The sequence below is a fragment of the Phyllobates terribilis genome, unplaced genomic scaffold (genome assembly GCF_046119375.1).
Source record: "Phyllobates terribilis strain yellow unplaced genomic scaffold, ASM4611937v1 Scaffold_1__5_contigs__length_1240528914, whole genome shotgun sequence".
Taxonomy (NCBI): domain Eukaryota; kingdom Metazoa; phylum Chordata; class Amphibia; order Anura; family Dendrobatidae; genus Phyllobates; species Phyllobates terribilis.
Genome location: NW_027362761.1, coordinates 776,668,908 through 776,684,857, shown reverse-complemented (window position 1 = coordinate 776,684,857; position 15,950 = coordinate 776,668,908). Strand labels below are relative to the sequence as shown.

The 15,950-nt window shown below is 46.8% G+C and overlaps 1 protein-coding gene across 2 annotated transcripts in view; it reads right to left on the bottom strand.

The window, feature by feature from the left end:
* BMP2K (BMP2 inducible kinase) overlaps positions 1 to 15,950 on the bottom strand; it is a 309,977-nt gene that overhangs the window by 143,281 nt on the left and 150,746 nt on the right. For both annotated transcript variants that reach the window (XM_073636997.1, XM_073636998.1), the window contains one exon: positions 12,363 to 12,444. In XM_073636997.1, the coding sequence (XP_073493098.1) occupies positions 12,363 to 12,444 (82 nt within the window). The remainder of the gene's footprint in view (positions 1 to 12,362; positions 12,445 to 15,950) is intronic.

Here is a 15,950-nt window from a genome sequence, read left to right as displayed (position 1 = left end):
TTTAATACACAGCCATCTGGGCTCTTGGTTCTTGTTCTGTTGACTACTCTAGTAATGTGATCACCCTCCCTGAAAGTGGATCCTGTGTGGACCTGCAGTGGATGGGGACACGGCCCTCGCACCTTAGCCTTGGGGTCGAGGGGCAGGTTGCAGATAATGAATGTCTCAACCCGGTCAAGGACCATAATCAAGAAGGCCAGGAGCTCAAGAGTGTAGCTCCATAGCAAATGGATCCCAGGGAGGATGCAGACGGAGCGGTGTACGCCACCTGTCCTCTCTATGCTGATCTAGTCAGAGGGATTCCGGCTGCAAAAAGGGGTACCAGCCCCCGACACCTGATCTTGCTACTCCACGTCCTGGTCAGGGAAGCCCGGGTAGGCCCTGAGGATCCCTTCGGGTATCGGAAGGAATGGAGCTGCCACCCGTGCCCTTTTTCTGAGAGGAGTTCAGAGGGAGACCCGGCCTATTTACACACACAGACAGAAAAGGACTCGGTCTGAAGTCTAGGAGCACTCTGGTGCAGGGTCCTGATCTAACACTGGACTTACTCGGAGGTTGTCGGACCCCCTTTGTCTCTGGTGACCGCAGAACTCCGCGTGGAGCAGGGAGTCGCCTTCCTACTGCCATCTCTATCGTGAGTAAAGCCTTGGAAGTTCACCCCTATGGCCTCCGGACTCTTTATTCTGCACTACACCGCGCTACGCAGTACCAGACCTCCTAGACCACTATCCCCGTCATCCTGCCTCTCTGCCCTGAGGCCTTGCTCCGCCTGTGGGGAGTAGTAATAACTTTGGCCGCCATACCACCATGCCTCAGCGGACTGCAGCGGCGCTGGTGGCCCCTCACCAGACACCACAGGTGGCGTAGTCGGAATCAGCCACTCAACCCGGATAAGCCCACACCATCCTTTTAATGTGACGGCCCTGAGCACGGGTCGGGTCCGGGCCACGGCTGCACCCCATCTCTCCATCACAGGACCCGACTCCGAAGACCCACATCTCCCAGGGTAAAGAAAAGGGCTTCCGAGAAGAGGCGTCACACCCTCATCATGGTTCCCTGCCGGCGCTGCGATGGGCACCAGCAGGGACAGTGATGAGGATAGTAGTAGTCTTCTACCGCAGTGTCTGACTGTAAAAATAAGAATAAAATAATAAAATCCTTACACTCACCTGTTCGGAGATGTCCCCCGCTGTAATCCATGCGACTGATCAGCAGAGGAGCCTGGGAGAATGAGCCGCTCCAGCGAGTGGGCCCCGGAGCTGAGCTCAGGAGCAGTGTCCTGTCACTCACTGAGCGCAGCTCCGGAGCGGCTCATTCTCCCCGGCGTCAGCTCAAAACCACATTCAAGAAGTACAGTATATTAACCCTTTAGGTGAATCACAGGAATTAAAACAATGTGGAAAGAGAAAATGAAAATTTTACTTTTTTTTTTTTTTTACACAAAAATATTGCCTTAGCCCCCAATTTTTCATTTTCACAAGTGTAACAGGAGAAAATAGACCATACAATTTGTTGTGCAACATCTGAGTACACAGATACCCCATATGTGGTGGAAAATTACTGTTTGGGCCCAGAAGGGAAGGCACACCTTTTGACTATTTGGAGTGCAAAATTGTCTAGAATAGATTGTGGATGCCATGTCGCATTTGCAGGGCCACTGATGTGCCTAAACAGTAGAGACCGACCACAAGTGACCCCATTTCGGAAACTACACCCCTCAAGGAATTTATCTAGAGGTGTGGTGAGCATCTTGAACCCACAGGTGCTTCACGGAATTTTAAAACATGGGACCGTGAAAATGTAAAATTATGTTTATTCCCCAAAAATGTTGTTTTAGCCCCAAATTTTTCAATTTCACAAAGGTAACAAGAGAAAATGGACCACACAGTAAAATGGCATGGCTTGGAAGGAAAGGAGTGCTATTTGATTTCTGGAGTGCAAAATTGTCTGGAACAGATTGTGCACGTCATGTCGCATTTGGAGAGAAGCCAGGGTTCCAAAACAGCAGAAATACCCACACGTGACCCTATTTTGGAAAAAAGGGCTGTGGAGTCAGTAAGCCAAACCTTCGACTCAGACTATGACTCCTCAATTTCCCTGACTCACGACTCCATGACTCCAACTGGAAAGGGAAAAGAAAAAAAAACAGCTCACCTCCATGAACCAGCTGGGTGTCTCCGGGATCCGTGATCAGCGCTGCTGCTTGCGCTCAGTAGACAGGTAATAGGAAAGACGATGATCCAGCTCCACAGACTCCAATAGTAAAAACAAATGTCTTTTATTTAGAATTTTTTTAAAATATCCAGATGGCGATAATGAAACTCCAGCTGGTAGAAAAACAATGCTAGAAGGGAAACACAGGGGCACTACCAGGTGCTATTTCAGCACTTTCCGGCGCCCACATGCTGTGATCGGTCAGTCAGATTAACTGACTGATCTCAGCAATCAGAGAGCATGGACTATTGACATAGGTCCACGCATCTCTAGCCACACCAGTCAGCTGTAAGTGACCGCTTACGGCATGAAGCTATCCCCGTGTGTTTTCACACAGTGACAGCTTAAAGACATGACGTGCATAGCATGTTTGTGATGAGGGAACTGACACCCGCTCATGACATGCTATACATGTCATTGGTCGTTAAGGGGTTAAAAGGAATCTGTCAAGAGAATCAATCCATTGACTCCTTCCTCAGGACAACCATACATAAATGGTTGAAGAAGTAGTCAGTGGACTCTGAAATGCATTGACAATAAACCTACAATTTTATCATACCATTAATTGTGTCGTAATCCGGAAAGCGCAGAAACACTTACAATCCAGCTACTCAAATCTGTTCATGGAAGCTGCTGCATCTGGTTTTTCAAGCTCTGTAAGTGTTATATAAATATATATATGGTGCAGTTGGAGTGCCGATGGATCGTGAAATTGGGGACCATGACCCCTCTTGGTTTTAAGGCAAAATTAAGTTTCTCCTCATTTCTATAAAATGTTATCCATGATTTCTTTTGTCTTGACTTTTTATAATGGATTTTTTACCTCTGGAATGCTTTTAACTGTGTGTTTTTTTAATTTTAATAGCTGATTTTTGTGATGATCTATTGGATTATATCCCCTGCTCCTTTGTCCATCGTCTCAAGAACAGTCCTTCAACACTCGAACCGATGCCTGCGGCCATAATACTTTGTTTTTGAGTGGGATTGGATTATATGTTGTTGACATTAGTACCCACATTACCACCTCAGTGGGTTCCCCCACTTTAGTGCACTGTGGGACTTTATCTGATCTTAGTGCACTGTGGGACTTTATCTGATTTTCCTTTACTGTCCTCTTATTATTCATACTTCTACATGGTCACATTTCGTTTTATTTCTCCCTCCCCTTTATTATTAGATGCTGAGATTTTTTATTTCTCATAATTTTTTCTACTCCCTTTTTCATATTGTTTGCCTCTTTTTTATTAGCTGTTCAGAAACGTCATCTATTTTATCCTATTCCCTTGTCTATACTGTTGTGCAATATTAATTTCTATAATTTTGCCGATTTTTCCTGCCCTGTTCAAACATGTCCCACATGAACATCATACAATACTCATCCAACATGGCCGCAGTTAGGAGCAAATGTTTGCGGACCTTCCTGCCCGCCTCTGTCGCTGAAGGTGTCCATACGGGGTGGTGTGCGTCACTTAACGTCACTGGAAACTTTTTTCCTGTCATGCACCATGGCCGGGACACCGGAAGTGACGTACTTGGTGGCAGAAGTCTTGCCTTCAGACGCCCGCTGCATACGGTCAGTCAGTCCGAAAAATTGGGAAAACTTTGAAAATGTTCCCCAAGTGCAGTTGCAAAAACCCATCAAGGCTACAAAGAAACTGGCTCACATGAGGACCGCCCCAGGAAAGTAAGACCAAGAATCACCTCTGCTTCTGAGGATAAGTTTATCCGAGTCACCAGCCTCAGAAATCGCAGGTTAACAGCAGCTCAGATTAGAGACCAGGTCAATGCCACACAGAGTTCTAGCAGCAGACACATCTCTACAACAACTGTTAAGAGGAGACTTTGTGCAGCAGGAATTCATGGTAAAATAGCTGCTAGGAAACCACTGCTAAGGACAGGCAACAAGCAGAAGAGACTTGTTTGGGCTAAAGAACACAAGGAATGGACATTAGACCAGTGAAAATCTGTGCTTTGGTCTGATGAGTCCAAATCTGAGATCTTTGGTTCCAACCATCGTGTCTTTGTGCGACGCACAAAAGGTGAACGGATGCACTCTACATGCCTGGTTCCCACTGTGAAGCATGGAGGAGGAGGTGTGATGGTGTGGGGGTGCTTTGCTGGTGACACTGTTGGGGATTTATTCAAAATTGAAGGCATACTGAACCAGCATGGCTACCACAGCATCTTGCAGCGGCATGCTATTCCATCCGGTTTGCGTTTAGTTGGACCATCATTTATTTTTCAACAGGACAATGACCCCAAACACACCTCCAGGCTGTGTAAGGGCTATTTCACCAAGAGTGAGAGTGATGGGGTGCTACGCCAGATGACCTGGCCTCCACAGTCACCAGACCTGAACCCAATCGAGATGGTTTGGGGTGAGCTGGACCGCAGAGTGAAGGCAAAAGGGCCAACAAGTGCTAAGCATCTCTGGGACATCCTTCAAGATTGTTGGAAGACCAGGGGCGGACACAGACTGTAGTGGGCCCCTGTGCAAGAATTTTTTTGGGCCCCCCCCCGTGCATCTCTGATTCCCCCCACTCCTAGTTAATTAATTGTATTTAAAAAAAATAAAACTTGTTATACTTACCCCCAGGGCCGGCTCCAGGTTTTTGTGGGCCCTGGGTGACAGAGTTTCAGTGGCCCCTTTAACACATACCATGATTCATGATGCACAGATACCACAGAGAAATATATATATAGTACAAGGCCAAGGATTTCACTTACTACATTACATGAGCGATATCTATTGTAAATTCTACAATAGCTCAGAAACCGGCGAATCCTCACAGCGCACAGTGCAGACCGGACAGTATAGTCCTCCATACGGTATTATGGGCACCATATAATGCTCCATACAGGATACTGGTCATCATATAATGCTCCATACAGGATACTGGTCCCCATATAACGCTCCATACAGGATACTGGTCCCCATATAACGCTCCATACAGGATACTGGTCCCCATATAACACTGCATACAGAATACTGGCCCCCATATAACGCTCCATACAGAATACTGACCCCCATATAACGCTCCATACAGAATACTGACCCCCATATAACGCTCCATACAGAATATTGGCCCCCATATAATGCTCCATGCAGGCTGTTCCCCCCCTTATAATGCCCCATTACATGAGCGATATCTATTGTAAATTCTACAATAGCTCAGAAACCGGCGAATCCTCACAGCCTCACAGCGCGATACTGACCCCCTTATAATACTCCATACAGGATACTGGTCCCCATATAATGCTCCATACAGGATACTGGTCCCCATATAACGCTCCATACAGGATACTGGTCCCCATATAACACTGCATACAGGATACTGGTCCCCATATAACACTGCATACAGAATACTGGTCCCCATAAAATGCTCCATACAGAATACTGACCCCCATATAACGCTCCATACAGAATACTGACCCCCATATAACGCTCCATACAGAATACTGACCCCCATATAACGCTCCATACAGAATACTGACCCCCATATAACGCTCCATACAGAATACTGTCCCCCATATAACGCTCCATACAGAATACTGACTCCCAAATAACACTCCATACAGAATATTGGCCCCCATGTAACGCTCCATGCAGGCTGTTCCCCCCTTATAATGCCCCATGCAGGATGACACCACCCTTTTAATGCCCTATGCAGGATGTCACCTCTACCCCCCATAAAATGCCCCATGCAGGATGTCACCTCTCCCCCCCATATAGTGCCCCATGCAGGATGTCACTTCCCCCCTTTTCAATGCCCCATGCAGTATGTCAGACCACCCCCTCCCGTACAATGCCCCATGCAGGAGGTCACACACCCCTCCTCCTTATAATGCCCAATGCAGTATGTCACACCCCCCCTCCCTTATAATGCCCCCATGCAGGATGTCAATTCCCCCCTCCCCCTCTTATAATTCCCCATGCAGGATGTCACACCCCCTCCCTTATAATGCCCCATGCGGGATGTCACCCCCCCCCTCCCTTATAATGCCCCATGCAGGATGTCACTTCCCCCCTTCCCCTCTTATAATGCCCCATGCAGGATGTCACTTCCCCCCTTCCCTTCTTATAATGCCCCATGCAGGATGTCACACTTCCCCCACCCCCATATAATGCTCCATGCAGGATGTCACTTCCCCCCTTCCCCTCTTATAATGCCCCATGCGGGATGTCACTTCCCCAATTCCCTTCTTATAATGCCCCATGCAGGATGTCACACACACCCCCACCCCCATATAATGCCCCCATGCAGGATGTCACCCCCCCTCCCTTATAATGCCCCATGCAGGATGTCACCCCCCCTCCCTTATAATGCCCCATGCAGGATGTCACTTCCCCCCTTCCCCTCTTATAAAGCCCCATGCAGGATGTCACACACCCCCACCCCCATATAATGCCCCCATGCAGGATGCCAATTCCCCCCTCCCCCATATAATGCCCCATGCAGGATGTCAATTCCCCCCTCCCCCTCTTATAATGCCCCATGCAGGATGTCACACCCCTCCCTTATAATGCCCCATGCAGGATGTCACACCCCCCCCCATATAATGCCCCATGCAGGATGTCACACCCCCATATAATGCCCCATGCAGTATGTCACCCCGCCCCATATAATGCCCCATGCAGGATGTCACCTCTCCCCCCATATAATGCCCCATGCAGGATGTCACCCCACCATATAATGCCCCATGCAGGATGTCACACCACCCCCCCCATATAATGCCCCATGCAGGATGTCACCCCCCCATATAATGCCCCATGCAGTATGTCACCCCCCCATATAATGCCCCATGCAGTATGTCACCCCCCCATATAATGCCCCATGCAGGATGTCACCCCCCCATATAAAGCCCGATGCAGGATGTCACCTCTCCCCCCATATAATGCCCCATGCAGGATGTCACCCCCCCCCCATATAATGCCCCATGCAGGATGTCACACCACCCCCCCCATATAATGCCCCATGCAGGATGTCACACCCCCCCCCATATAATGCCCCATGCAGGATGTCACACCCACTCTCCCCCCACCATATAATGCCCCATGGCCCCATACATAAAAAAAAAATCAAATACTCACCTCACTTCTTACCTGATGCTCATCCGGACTTCAGCGTCGTCCGCGTCTTCCCACTGTGACAGCTCAGGAGAGATCGCGCGCGGTGTAAACATATCACCGCGCCCTCTGACCTGAGACGTCACAGTTAGAGGACGCGGAAGACGCTGCGGAGGCACGGGGAGGGGTAAGTATTGTGCCGGCGCCGTCACATGACCGGAGATGTCCCTGCGCTCAGCATGGGGCCAGGGAACCATGCTGAGCGCAGGGACATCTCCGGTCATGTGACGGCGGGGGGTCCTGCGAGGGGGCCCCATGAGGAGACGCACAAGAGGGGGGCCCCAACGGGGCTCCGAGGGGGCCCCGACCGGCCGGGCCCCATGTTGGAGTCAGGGCATGCCCTGATGGCGGCCCTGCTGGAGGCTGGATGGGCCCCCTCTCCCTCGGGGTCCCCCGTTCAATGAACCGGCTACACGGGCGGTAGGTCCGCTCCTGTGGAAGACCATTTCATCACTTCTCATCAAGAGAATGCCAAGTGTGTGCAAAGCAGTCATCAAAGCAAAAGGTGGCTACTTTGAAGAACCTAGAATATAAGACATATTTTCAGTTGTTTCACACTTTTTTGTTAAGTATATACAGTGCCTACAAGTAGTATTCAACCCCCTGCAGATTTAGCTGGTTGACACATGCGGAATTAACTTCGCATTGTGACATTTGTACTGTAGATCAGCCTGGAAGTGGGAAATGCACTGCAGCAAATTATTATTTTTTTTTTTTTTAAAACGTAAAAAGTTAATTCAGAGTGTCATTTATTATTCAACCCCTCAAACCACAAGAATTCTGTTTGGTCCCCCTAAAGTATTAAGAAGTAGTTCAGGCACCAAGAATAATGAGCTTCACATGTGTGGATTAAAGATCTCTTTTGCCAGCCTTTTCTGACTATTTAAGACCCTCCCCAAACTTGTGAACAGCACTCAGACATGGTCAACATGGGAAAGACAAAGGAGCATTCCAAGGCCATCAGAGACAAGATCGTGGAGGGTCACAAGGCTGGCAAGGGGTACAAAACCCTTTCCAAGGAGTTGGGCCTACCTGTCTCCACTGTTGGGAGCATCATCCGTAAGTGGAAGGCTTATGGAACTACTGTTAGCCTTCCACGGCCAGGACAGCCTTTGAAAGTGTCCTCCCGTGCCGAGGCCAGGCTTGTCCGAAGAGTCAAGGCTAACCCAAGGACAACAAGGAAGGAGCTCCGGGAAGATCTCATGGCAGTGGGGACATTGGTTTCAGTCAATACCATAAGTAACGTACTCCACCGCAATAGTCTCCGTTCCTGACGAGCCCGTAAGGTACCTTTACTTTCAAAGCGTCATGTCAAGGCTCGTCTACAGTTTGCTCATGATCACTTGGAGGACTCTGAGACAGACTGGTTCAAGGTTCTATGGTCTGATGAGACCAAGATCGAGATCTTTGGTGCCAACCACACACGTGACGTTTGGAGACTGGATGGCACTGCATACGACCCCAAGAATACCATCCCTACAGTCAAGCATGGTGGTGGCAGCATCATGCTGTGGGGCTGTTTCTCTGCCAAGGGGCCTGGCCATCTGGTCCGCATCCATGGGAAGATGGATAGCACGGCCTACCTGGAGATTTTGGCCAAGAACCTCCGCACCTCCATCAAGGATCTTAAGATGGGTCGTAATTTCATCTTCCAACAAGACAACGACCCAAAGCACACAGCCAAGAAAACCAAGGCCTGGTTCAATAGGGAAAAAGTCAAGGTGTTGGAGTGGCCTAGTCAGTCTCCTGACCTTAACCCAATTGAAAACTTGTGGAAGGAGCTCAAGAATAAAGTCCACATGAGACACCCAAAGAACCTAGATAACTTGGAGAAGATCTGCATGGAGGAGTGGGCCAAGATAACTCCACAGACCTGTGCCGGCCTGATCAGGTCTTATAAAAGACGATTATTAGCTGTAATTGCAAACAAGGGTTATTCCACAAAATATTAAACATAGGGGTTGTATAATAATTGACCCACACTTTTATGTTTAAAATTTAATAAAATTCAACTGAGCAACATAACTTTTTGGTTTGTAAGATTTATGCTTCTGTTCATAAAACCTACTCTCGTTTGCAGTTTGAAGGCTCTAACTTATTTGCATCTTATCAAACCAGCTAAATCTGCAGGGGGTTGAATACTACTTGTAGGCACTGTAATTCCACATGTGTTAATTCATAGTTTTGATGCCTTCAGTGTGAATGTACAATTTCCATAGTCAAGAAAATACAGAAAAATCTTTAAATGAGAAGGTGTGTCCAAACTTTTGGTCTGTACTGTATATGCACCTGGCACTTTCCTCCTTGCTGTGGAATTCCGATGACATAGTCTACAGCAGGGGTCCTCAAACTTTTAAACAGGGGGCCAGTTCACGGTCCCTCAGACCATTGGAGGGCCGGAATATAGTTTTTTAAAAAAAAACTATGAACAAATTCCTATGCACACTGCACATATCTTATTTTGAAGTAAAAAAAAACAATACAGGAACAAATATAATATTAAAAATGAAGAACAAGTAAAGTTAAATCAACCGGTATTTCAATAGGTAGGTAACTGTACCCAATAGGCAGCATAGGTCCCCAATAGGCAGGTAAATGTACCCAATAGGCAGCATAGGTCCCCAATAGGCAGGTAAATGTCCCCAATAGGCAGGTAAATATCCCCAATAGGCATCATAGGTCCCCAATAGGCAGCATAGGTCCCCAATAGGCAGCATAGGTCCTCAATGGTCAGGTAAATGTTCCCAATAGGCAGGCTGTTTCCCCCTTATAATGCCATATGCAGGCTGTTCCCCCCCTTATAATGCCCCATGCAGGCTGTTCCCCCCCTTATAATGCCCCATGCTGGATGCCACCCCCCATATAATGCCCCATGCAGGATGTCCCTTTCTCACACCATATAATGCCCTATGCAAGATATCACTCCCCTGTCTTTATAATGCCCCATGCAGGATGTCCCTTTCCCCCCCATATAATGCCCCATGCAGGATGTCACCCCCCATATCATGCCCCATGCAGGATGTCACCCACCATATAATGCCCCATGCAGGATGTCACCCCCCCCATATAATGCCCCATGCAGGATATCACTCCCCTGTCTTTATAATGCCCCATGCAGCATGTCACCCCCCCATATAATGCCCCATGCAGCATGTCACCGCCCCATATAATGCCCCATGCAGCATGTCACCCCCCATATAATGCCACATGCAGCATGTCACCCCCCCATATAATGCCCCATGCAGCATGTCACCCTCCCCCCCATATAATGCCCCATGCAGCATGTCACCCTCCCCCCCATATAATGCCCCATGCAGCATGTCACCCTCCCCCCATATAATGCCCCATGCAGGATGACCCTTTCCCCCCATATAATGCCCCATGCAGGATGTCCCTTTCCCCCCCATATAATGTCCCATTCAGGATGTCACCCCCCATATCATACCCCATGCAGGATGTCAGCCCCCCATATTATACCCCTTGCAGGATGTCACCCCCCCCCATATAATGACCTATGCCTCCATACATTAAAAAAAAAAAATCCAATACTCACCTCACTTCACTTGCTGCCGCTGCTCTACTCTGGTCTGGACTCCAGCGTCGCGGCGGGGTGTTGTCCAGCTCTGCGCTGCCTGTGACGGCACTCGGGAGGGCGCGGTGTAAAGACATCACCGCGTCCTCTGACCTGAGACATCACAGGAAGCGCAGAGCAGGAAGACAGCGGATCTGCAGAGGCACAGAGAGAGGTAAGTATCCGCCTGCCGGGGCCCTGAGCAAGCGGGGGGAAGGGCGGGCAATGACACCGCTCTCCTCTCCTCCGCCCATAGCCTGGTGGGCCGGATAAAAGTCCTCCGTGGGCCGCATGTGGCCCGCGGGCCGTAGTTTGAGGACCCCTGGTCTACAGTGTATCAATTGATCACGATAGATAGGGATATAAGAGACTCTCCTTATCCCTGCTTACTATATTTACAGTGGACAGGGTCCGTGCTTCCCATACTATCATCTTTCTTACACAAGCTGTACTCCCTGACAATTTTACTTAATTTTCGCCCATACACAATGGTGTTTGGAGTGGAGGTCCTTTTCTTTCCTTCTTTCCCATTTTATATATTGGGTATGCTTCTGTGATGATGATTTGTGTATTAGGACACAATATTTGAAAGTAATACCCTTATTGACTTTATAACATTGCCTGTGCTATTGCCTCACGGTTGTACTGTCGCCGGCCTGTCTACTTAACATACTGTCTATTTTATGACATACCATCACTTAAACCTGTTTTTATTATGTACTCTAAATAAAGTTTTGTATTTTATGATAAACGGGGCATGTGCCTTATTCTAGTTTACTCTACAGTTGGGTTTCTATGCTCCTTATATCCTTCATTCATCGGTCCATAAGTATTGTGTCTCACATAATCACATAAGGTGAGCGGTTCTACGTTTAATAATTAACCTTTTAACAGGGATAAGACCCTACTGCGCTTTTGCTTTTCTTTACAATCGGTCTATATGGGCTTGTAGGTCATTAAAGTTGACTAAATTGATACATTGATATCTGCGATCCGATGTCTTATTTCCTAGAACTCTCTTTTTCTTAATATTTAAATTAGCCGTTAACATCTATGGGCCATATAACTATCTCCCTGAGAATCTGCCTCAAGAGCTTATTTACATATTAGGAAACACTTGGAATTCTCGGGAATAAGACATCAGATTGCAGATATCAAAGTATCATTTAATTGAACTTTCTATGACCTACATGCCTGTATAGATGCCCTTTAATTCAGGTTTCATCTATATACTTCAAAAGTGCTAAAATTGTTGCAATACCACAGCCAATTAAGAGAATCAAAGTCAAATATTCAGTGTGCCCTCTCAAAAGATACCGTAAGTTTGCAAAACTAGGAATTAAAGCTGGGGAAAAAAAATCACAGAAATATGAATGTCAAGATAAAAATAGCATTACTTGTCGGTGCAACAAATGATCCTCGTCTATATTAATATGATCCATTTCTTACCCATATATCAGCCTTTGTGGTAATTGGTTTTCCCCCATAAAGGTTGATCATTTCAGGCGCTCTGTATGAGAGAGTGGTATATCTGGAAGACAGTTCAAATAAAGCAGTGTTATTGCATTAGAAGAGACTAGGCAGCATTTCTCAATGCAGTAAGTTGAGGTTTCAATCACAATTGTATTTGTTTTTTTTTGTAGTTTAACCAGTTCTTGTATGATGACCAGGCACAAAGCACATTTTCCTATTTTCTTTTAGTACATGGAGTTTGAAATCTATTTTTTTTCTCATTTGCATCCTTTTTTCATGGTACATAGGAATTTATTGTTTTGGCATTTTTATGTTCATACTCTCAATTTTTTTGACAAGAAATTAAAAAAGTATAATTTTTTTCCCAAATCCTTTTTAAATCCTTTTTTTCTGTACTGTTTGTACAAGGAATATAAAGTTTTCTATTGACGGCATACAAGAAGCTGTGGATTACGCTTTGTCTTTATTATTATTAACATTTTATGCCCCATAAGGACATAAGATCGTTAGGGCATTTTAATATTACTATAATGAAATGCACTAAGACTCAGCAGCACCGATAGCATTACGACACCTGGTGTATGTTAGAACTCTCCTGTTAGTTTTTTTCTATTTTGCTGGTCACATGACCTTGTTTGCCTATTTAATCCTGCTCCGCCCTCCTGGCCTTGCTGGACTTCATTGTAATTTCTACTCTTAAGTTAGCCTGGTGCTTAGTTACCTTTCTCAGTCAGTTTAGCTTGGTCTTCGGACCTTTATGTTCTATGTTGTGTGTTTGTCTTTTACTGCTACAATTTCTGCTAGGAGGTTCCCAACTTTATCCCAGTCCCTAGTTCTTGTAGGGATCCCCCCCTTGCATCTATAGGTCTTCATACAGACTAGCCGAGGACTTTAGCGGGTCTGATTGCAGGATCAGGTTCCCCGTTACATCGTAGGGATCTAGCTTAGTTCTATTGCAGGGACAGATCTCCTTTCTTTCCTTAGTGCTTGTAGCAGACAATAACAGTAAGTCCAGCCCAAAAATATCTCTAAGGAAAGACTTCCAGTTTCCATCATGGTGTCGGTTCAGGATTTGGCTCAACGCCTGCAGGGACTCTCTCTGGAGGTGGCCGAGCTCCAACAACACGTGAGTAGCTGTTCTGGAGCACATTTTGTGGAGCCAAAGGTACGTTTGCCTGATTTATTCTTTGGTGATCAACAGGAATTTTTTTCCTTTAAAAATGCTTGTTTATTGTATTTTCGTTTGAGACCCAGATCCTCTGGTGATGAATCACAGTGCATAGGGTTCATAATGTCACTTTTGCGCGAAGAACCTCAGGGATGGGCCTTTTCTCTCCAACCTAGTGATCCATGCTTTAGATCAGTGGATAGTTTTTTTCCTGCTTTGGGTTTGTTGTATGATGATCCTGATTGTGTCTCATCAGCTGAGACTGAATTAAGACATTTGAGGCAGGGATCAGGTAATGTGGAAAAATAATGTTCTCACTTCCGTCGGTGGTCAGCCCAGGTGGGGTGCAACGATTCAGCTTTGAAAAGTTTGTTTCTTGCGGGGCTAGGTGAAAGGGTTAAGGATTTGCTGATTGCTTATCCCACACCTGGAAACTTGCAGGAGGCTATGCAATTAGCTATACGGGTGGACAGGAGACTGCGTGCAAGGGTTAATGAAAGTAAATCCTCTGCCATGTCAGCTCCGAGTCTTGAGAGGGTCTGTACTGACATTGGAGAGCCAATGGAGATCGGGGCGATGGCACCCCGCTCTCAGGAAAAAGACCGCAGATCTTCTGAAGGTTTGTGCTTTTATTGCGGAAAATCTGATCATTTTATTAAGAACTGTGTGCTTCGTATGAACAAAGAAAAAAAAAAGGTCAGTTACGCCAGTATTGCCTGTTTAAATTCTAAGGGGGTATTTCTTTCGGCTACTACCACTGCTCAGGAAGAATTAATTGAATTTCGGATATTTGTGGATTGTGGTTCTACTCTGAATGTGATTGATGGGGGATTCTTGGAAAAACTTAAATTAAAACCCAAACCTTTGTCATCCCCTATTGCTGTGGTTTCTGTCGATGGCTCCCCCTTGAAGAGTGTTACTCACAAGGTCTGTGAATTTCCCCTCACTATTAATGGTGTTCATCAAGAAAATTTGGATTTGGTGGTATTAAATAATTTGCCTTCTCCAGTAATTTTGGGGCTACCCTGGTTAAAATTGCACAATCCTGTACTGGATTGGTCTACCAATGAAATTAAGTCCTGGAGTCCTAAGTGTTATGACAAGTGTTGTAACGGACGTATTGCTCCGTTGCCGACGGGCCTCCAGGGTTGCTGAACGTAGATGGAAAAGGTCCCACTCCCATGAGCACTTCATCACATTCAAACAGTCCCTCACTACCTTCAAGTCCACACTCACTGCAGCAAAACAAACATACTTCACATCTCTCATATCCTCCCTGTCCCACAACCCCAAACAACTATTCAACACCTTCAATTCTCTCCTCCGTCCCCCAGTGCCTCCTCCCTCTCCTCTTATTTCAGCCGAAGACTTTGCCTCATTCTTCAAGCAGAAGATTGACACCATCAGACAAAGCTTTTGCCTAAAGCCCCCACAGCCCCTCCCCACACCTACTCAACCCTCCTCCTCCAAAACTACATTCTCCACCATTTCTGAAGATCAACTTTCCTCGTTACTCTCCAAATCACACCTCACCACCTGTAAACTTGACCCAATCCCGTCCCACCTCATCCCAAACCTTACCACTATCTTCATCCCAGCCCTAGCCCACCTCTTCAACCTGTCACTAACAACTGGTGTCTTCCCCTCATGTTTCAAACATGCCTCAATCACACCCATCCTCAAAAAGCCCTCCCTTGACCCATCCTCTGTGTCTAGCTATCGCCCCATATCACTTCTCCCCTATGCCTCAAAACTACTGGAACAACATGTCCATTCTGAACTGTCCTCCCACCTCTCCTCCTGCTCCCTCTTTGACCACCTACAATCTGGTTTCCGACCGCACCATTCTACTGAAACTGCACTGACTAAAGTCACAAACGACCTACTAACCGCCAAATCTAAGCGACACTACTCTGTCCTCCTCCTAGACCTGTCATCTGCCTTTGACACAGTGGACCATTCCCTCTTACTACAGACTCTCTCATCTCTCGGCATCACAGACTTGGCCCTATCCTGGATCTCCTCATACCTAACAGACCGGACATTCAGTGTCTCCCACTCACACACCACCTCTTCATCTCGCCCCCTATCTGTCGGTGTCCCCCAAGGTTCAGTTCTAGGACCCCTGCTCTTCTCCATCTACACCTTAGGCCTGGGACAGCTCATAGAGTCTCATGGCTTTCATTATCACCTCTATGCTGATGACACACAGATCTACCTCTCTGGACCCGATATCACATCCGTATTAACCAAAATCCCACAATGTCTGTCTGCTATTTCATCCTTCTTCTCTGCTAGATTTCTAAAACTTAACATGGACAAAACAGAATTCATCATCTTTCCGCCATCTCATTCAACCCTCCCAACTGACCTATCCATCATAGTCAATGGCTGCC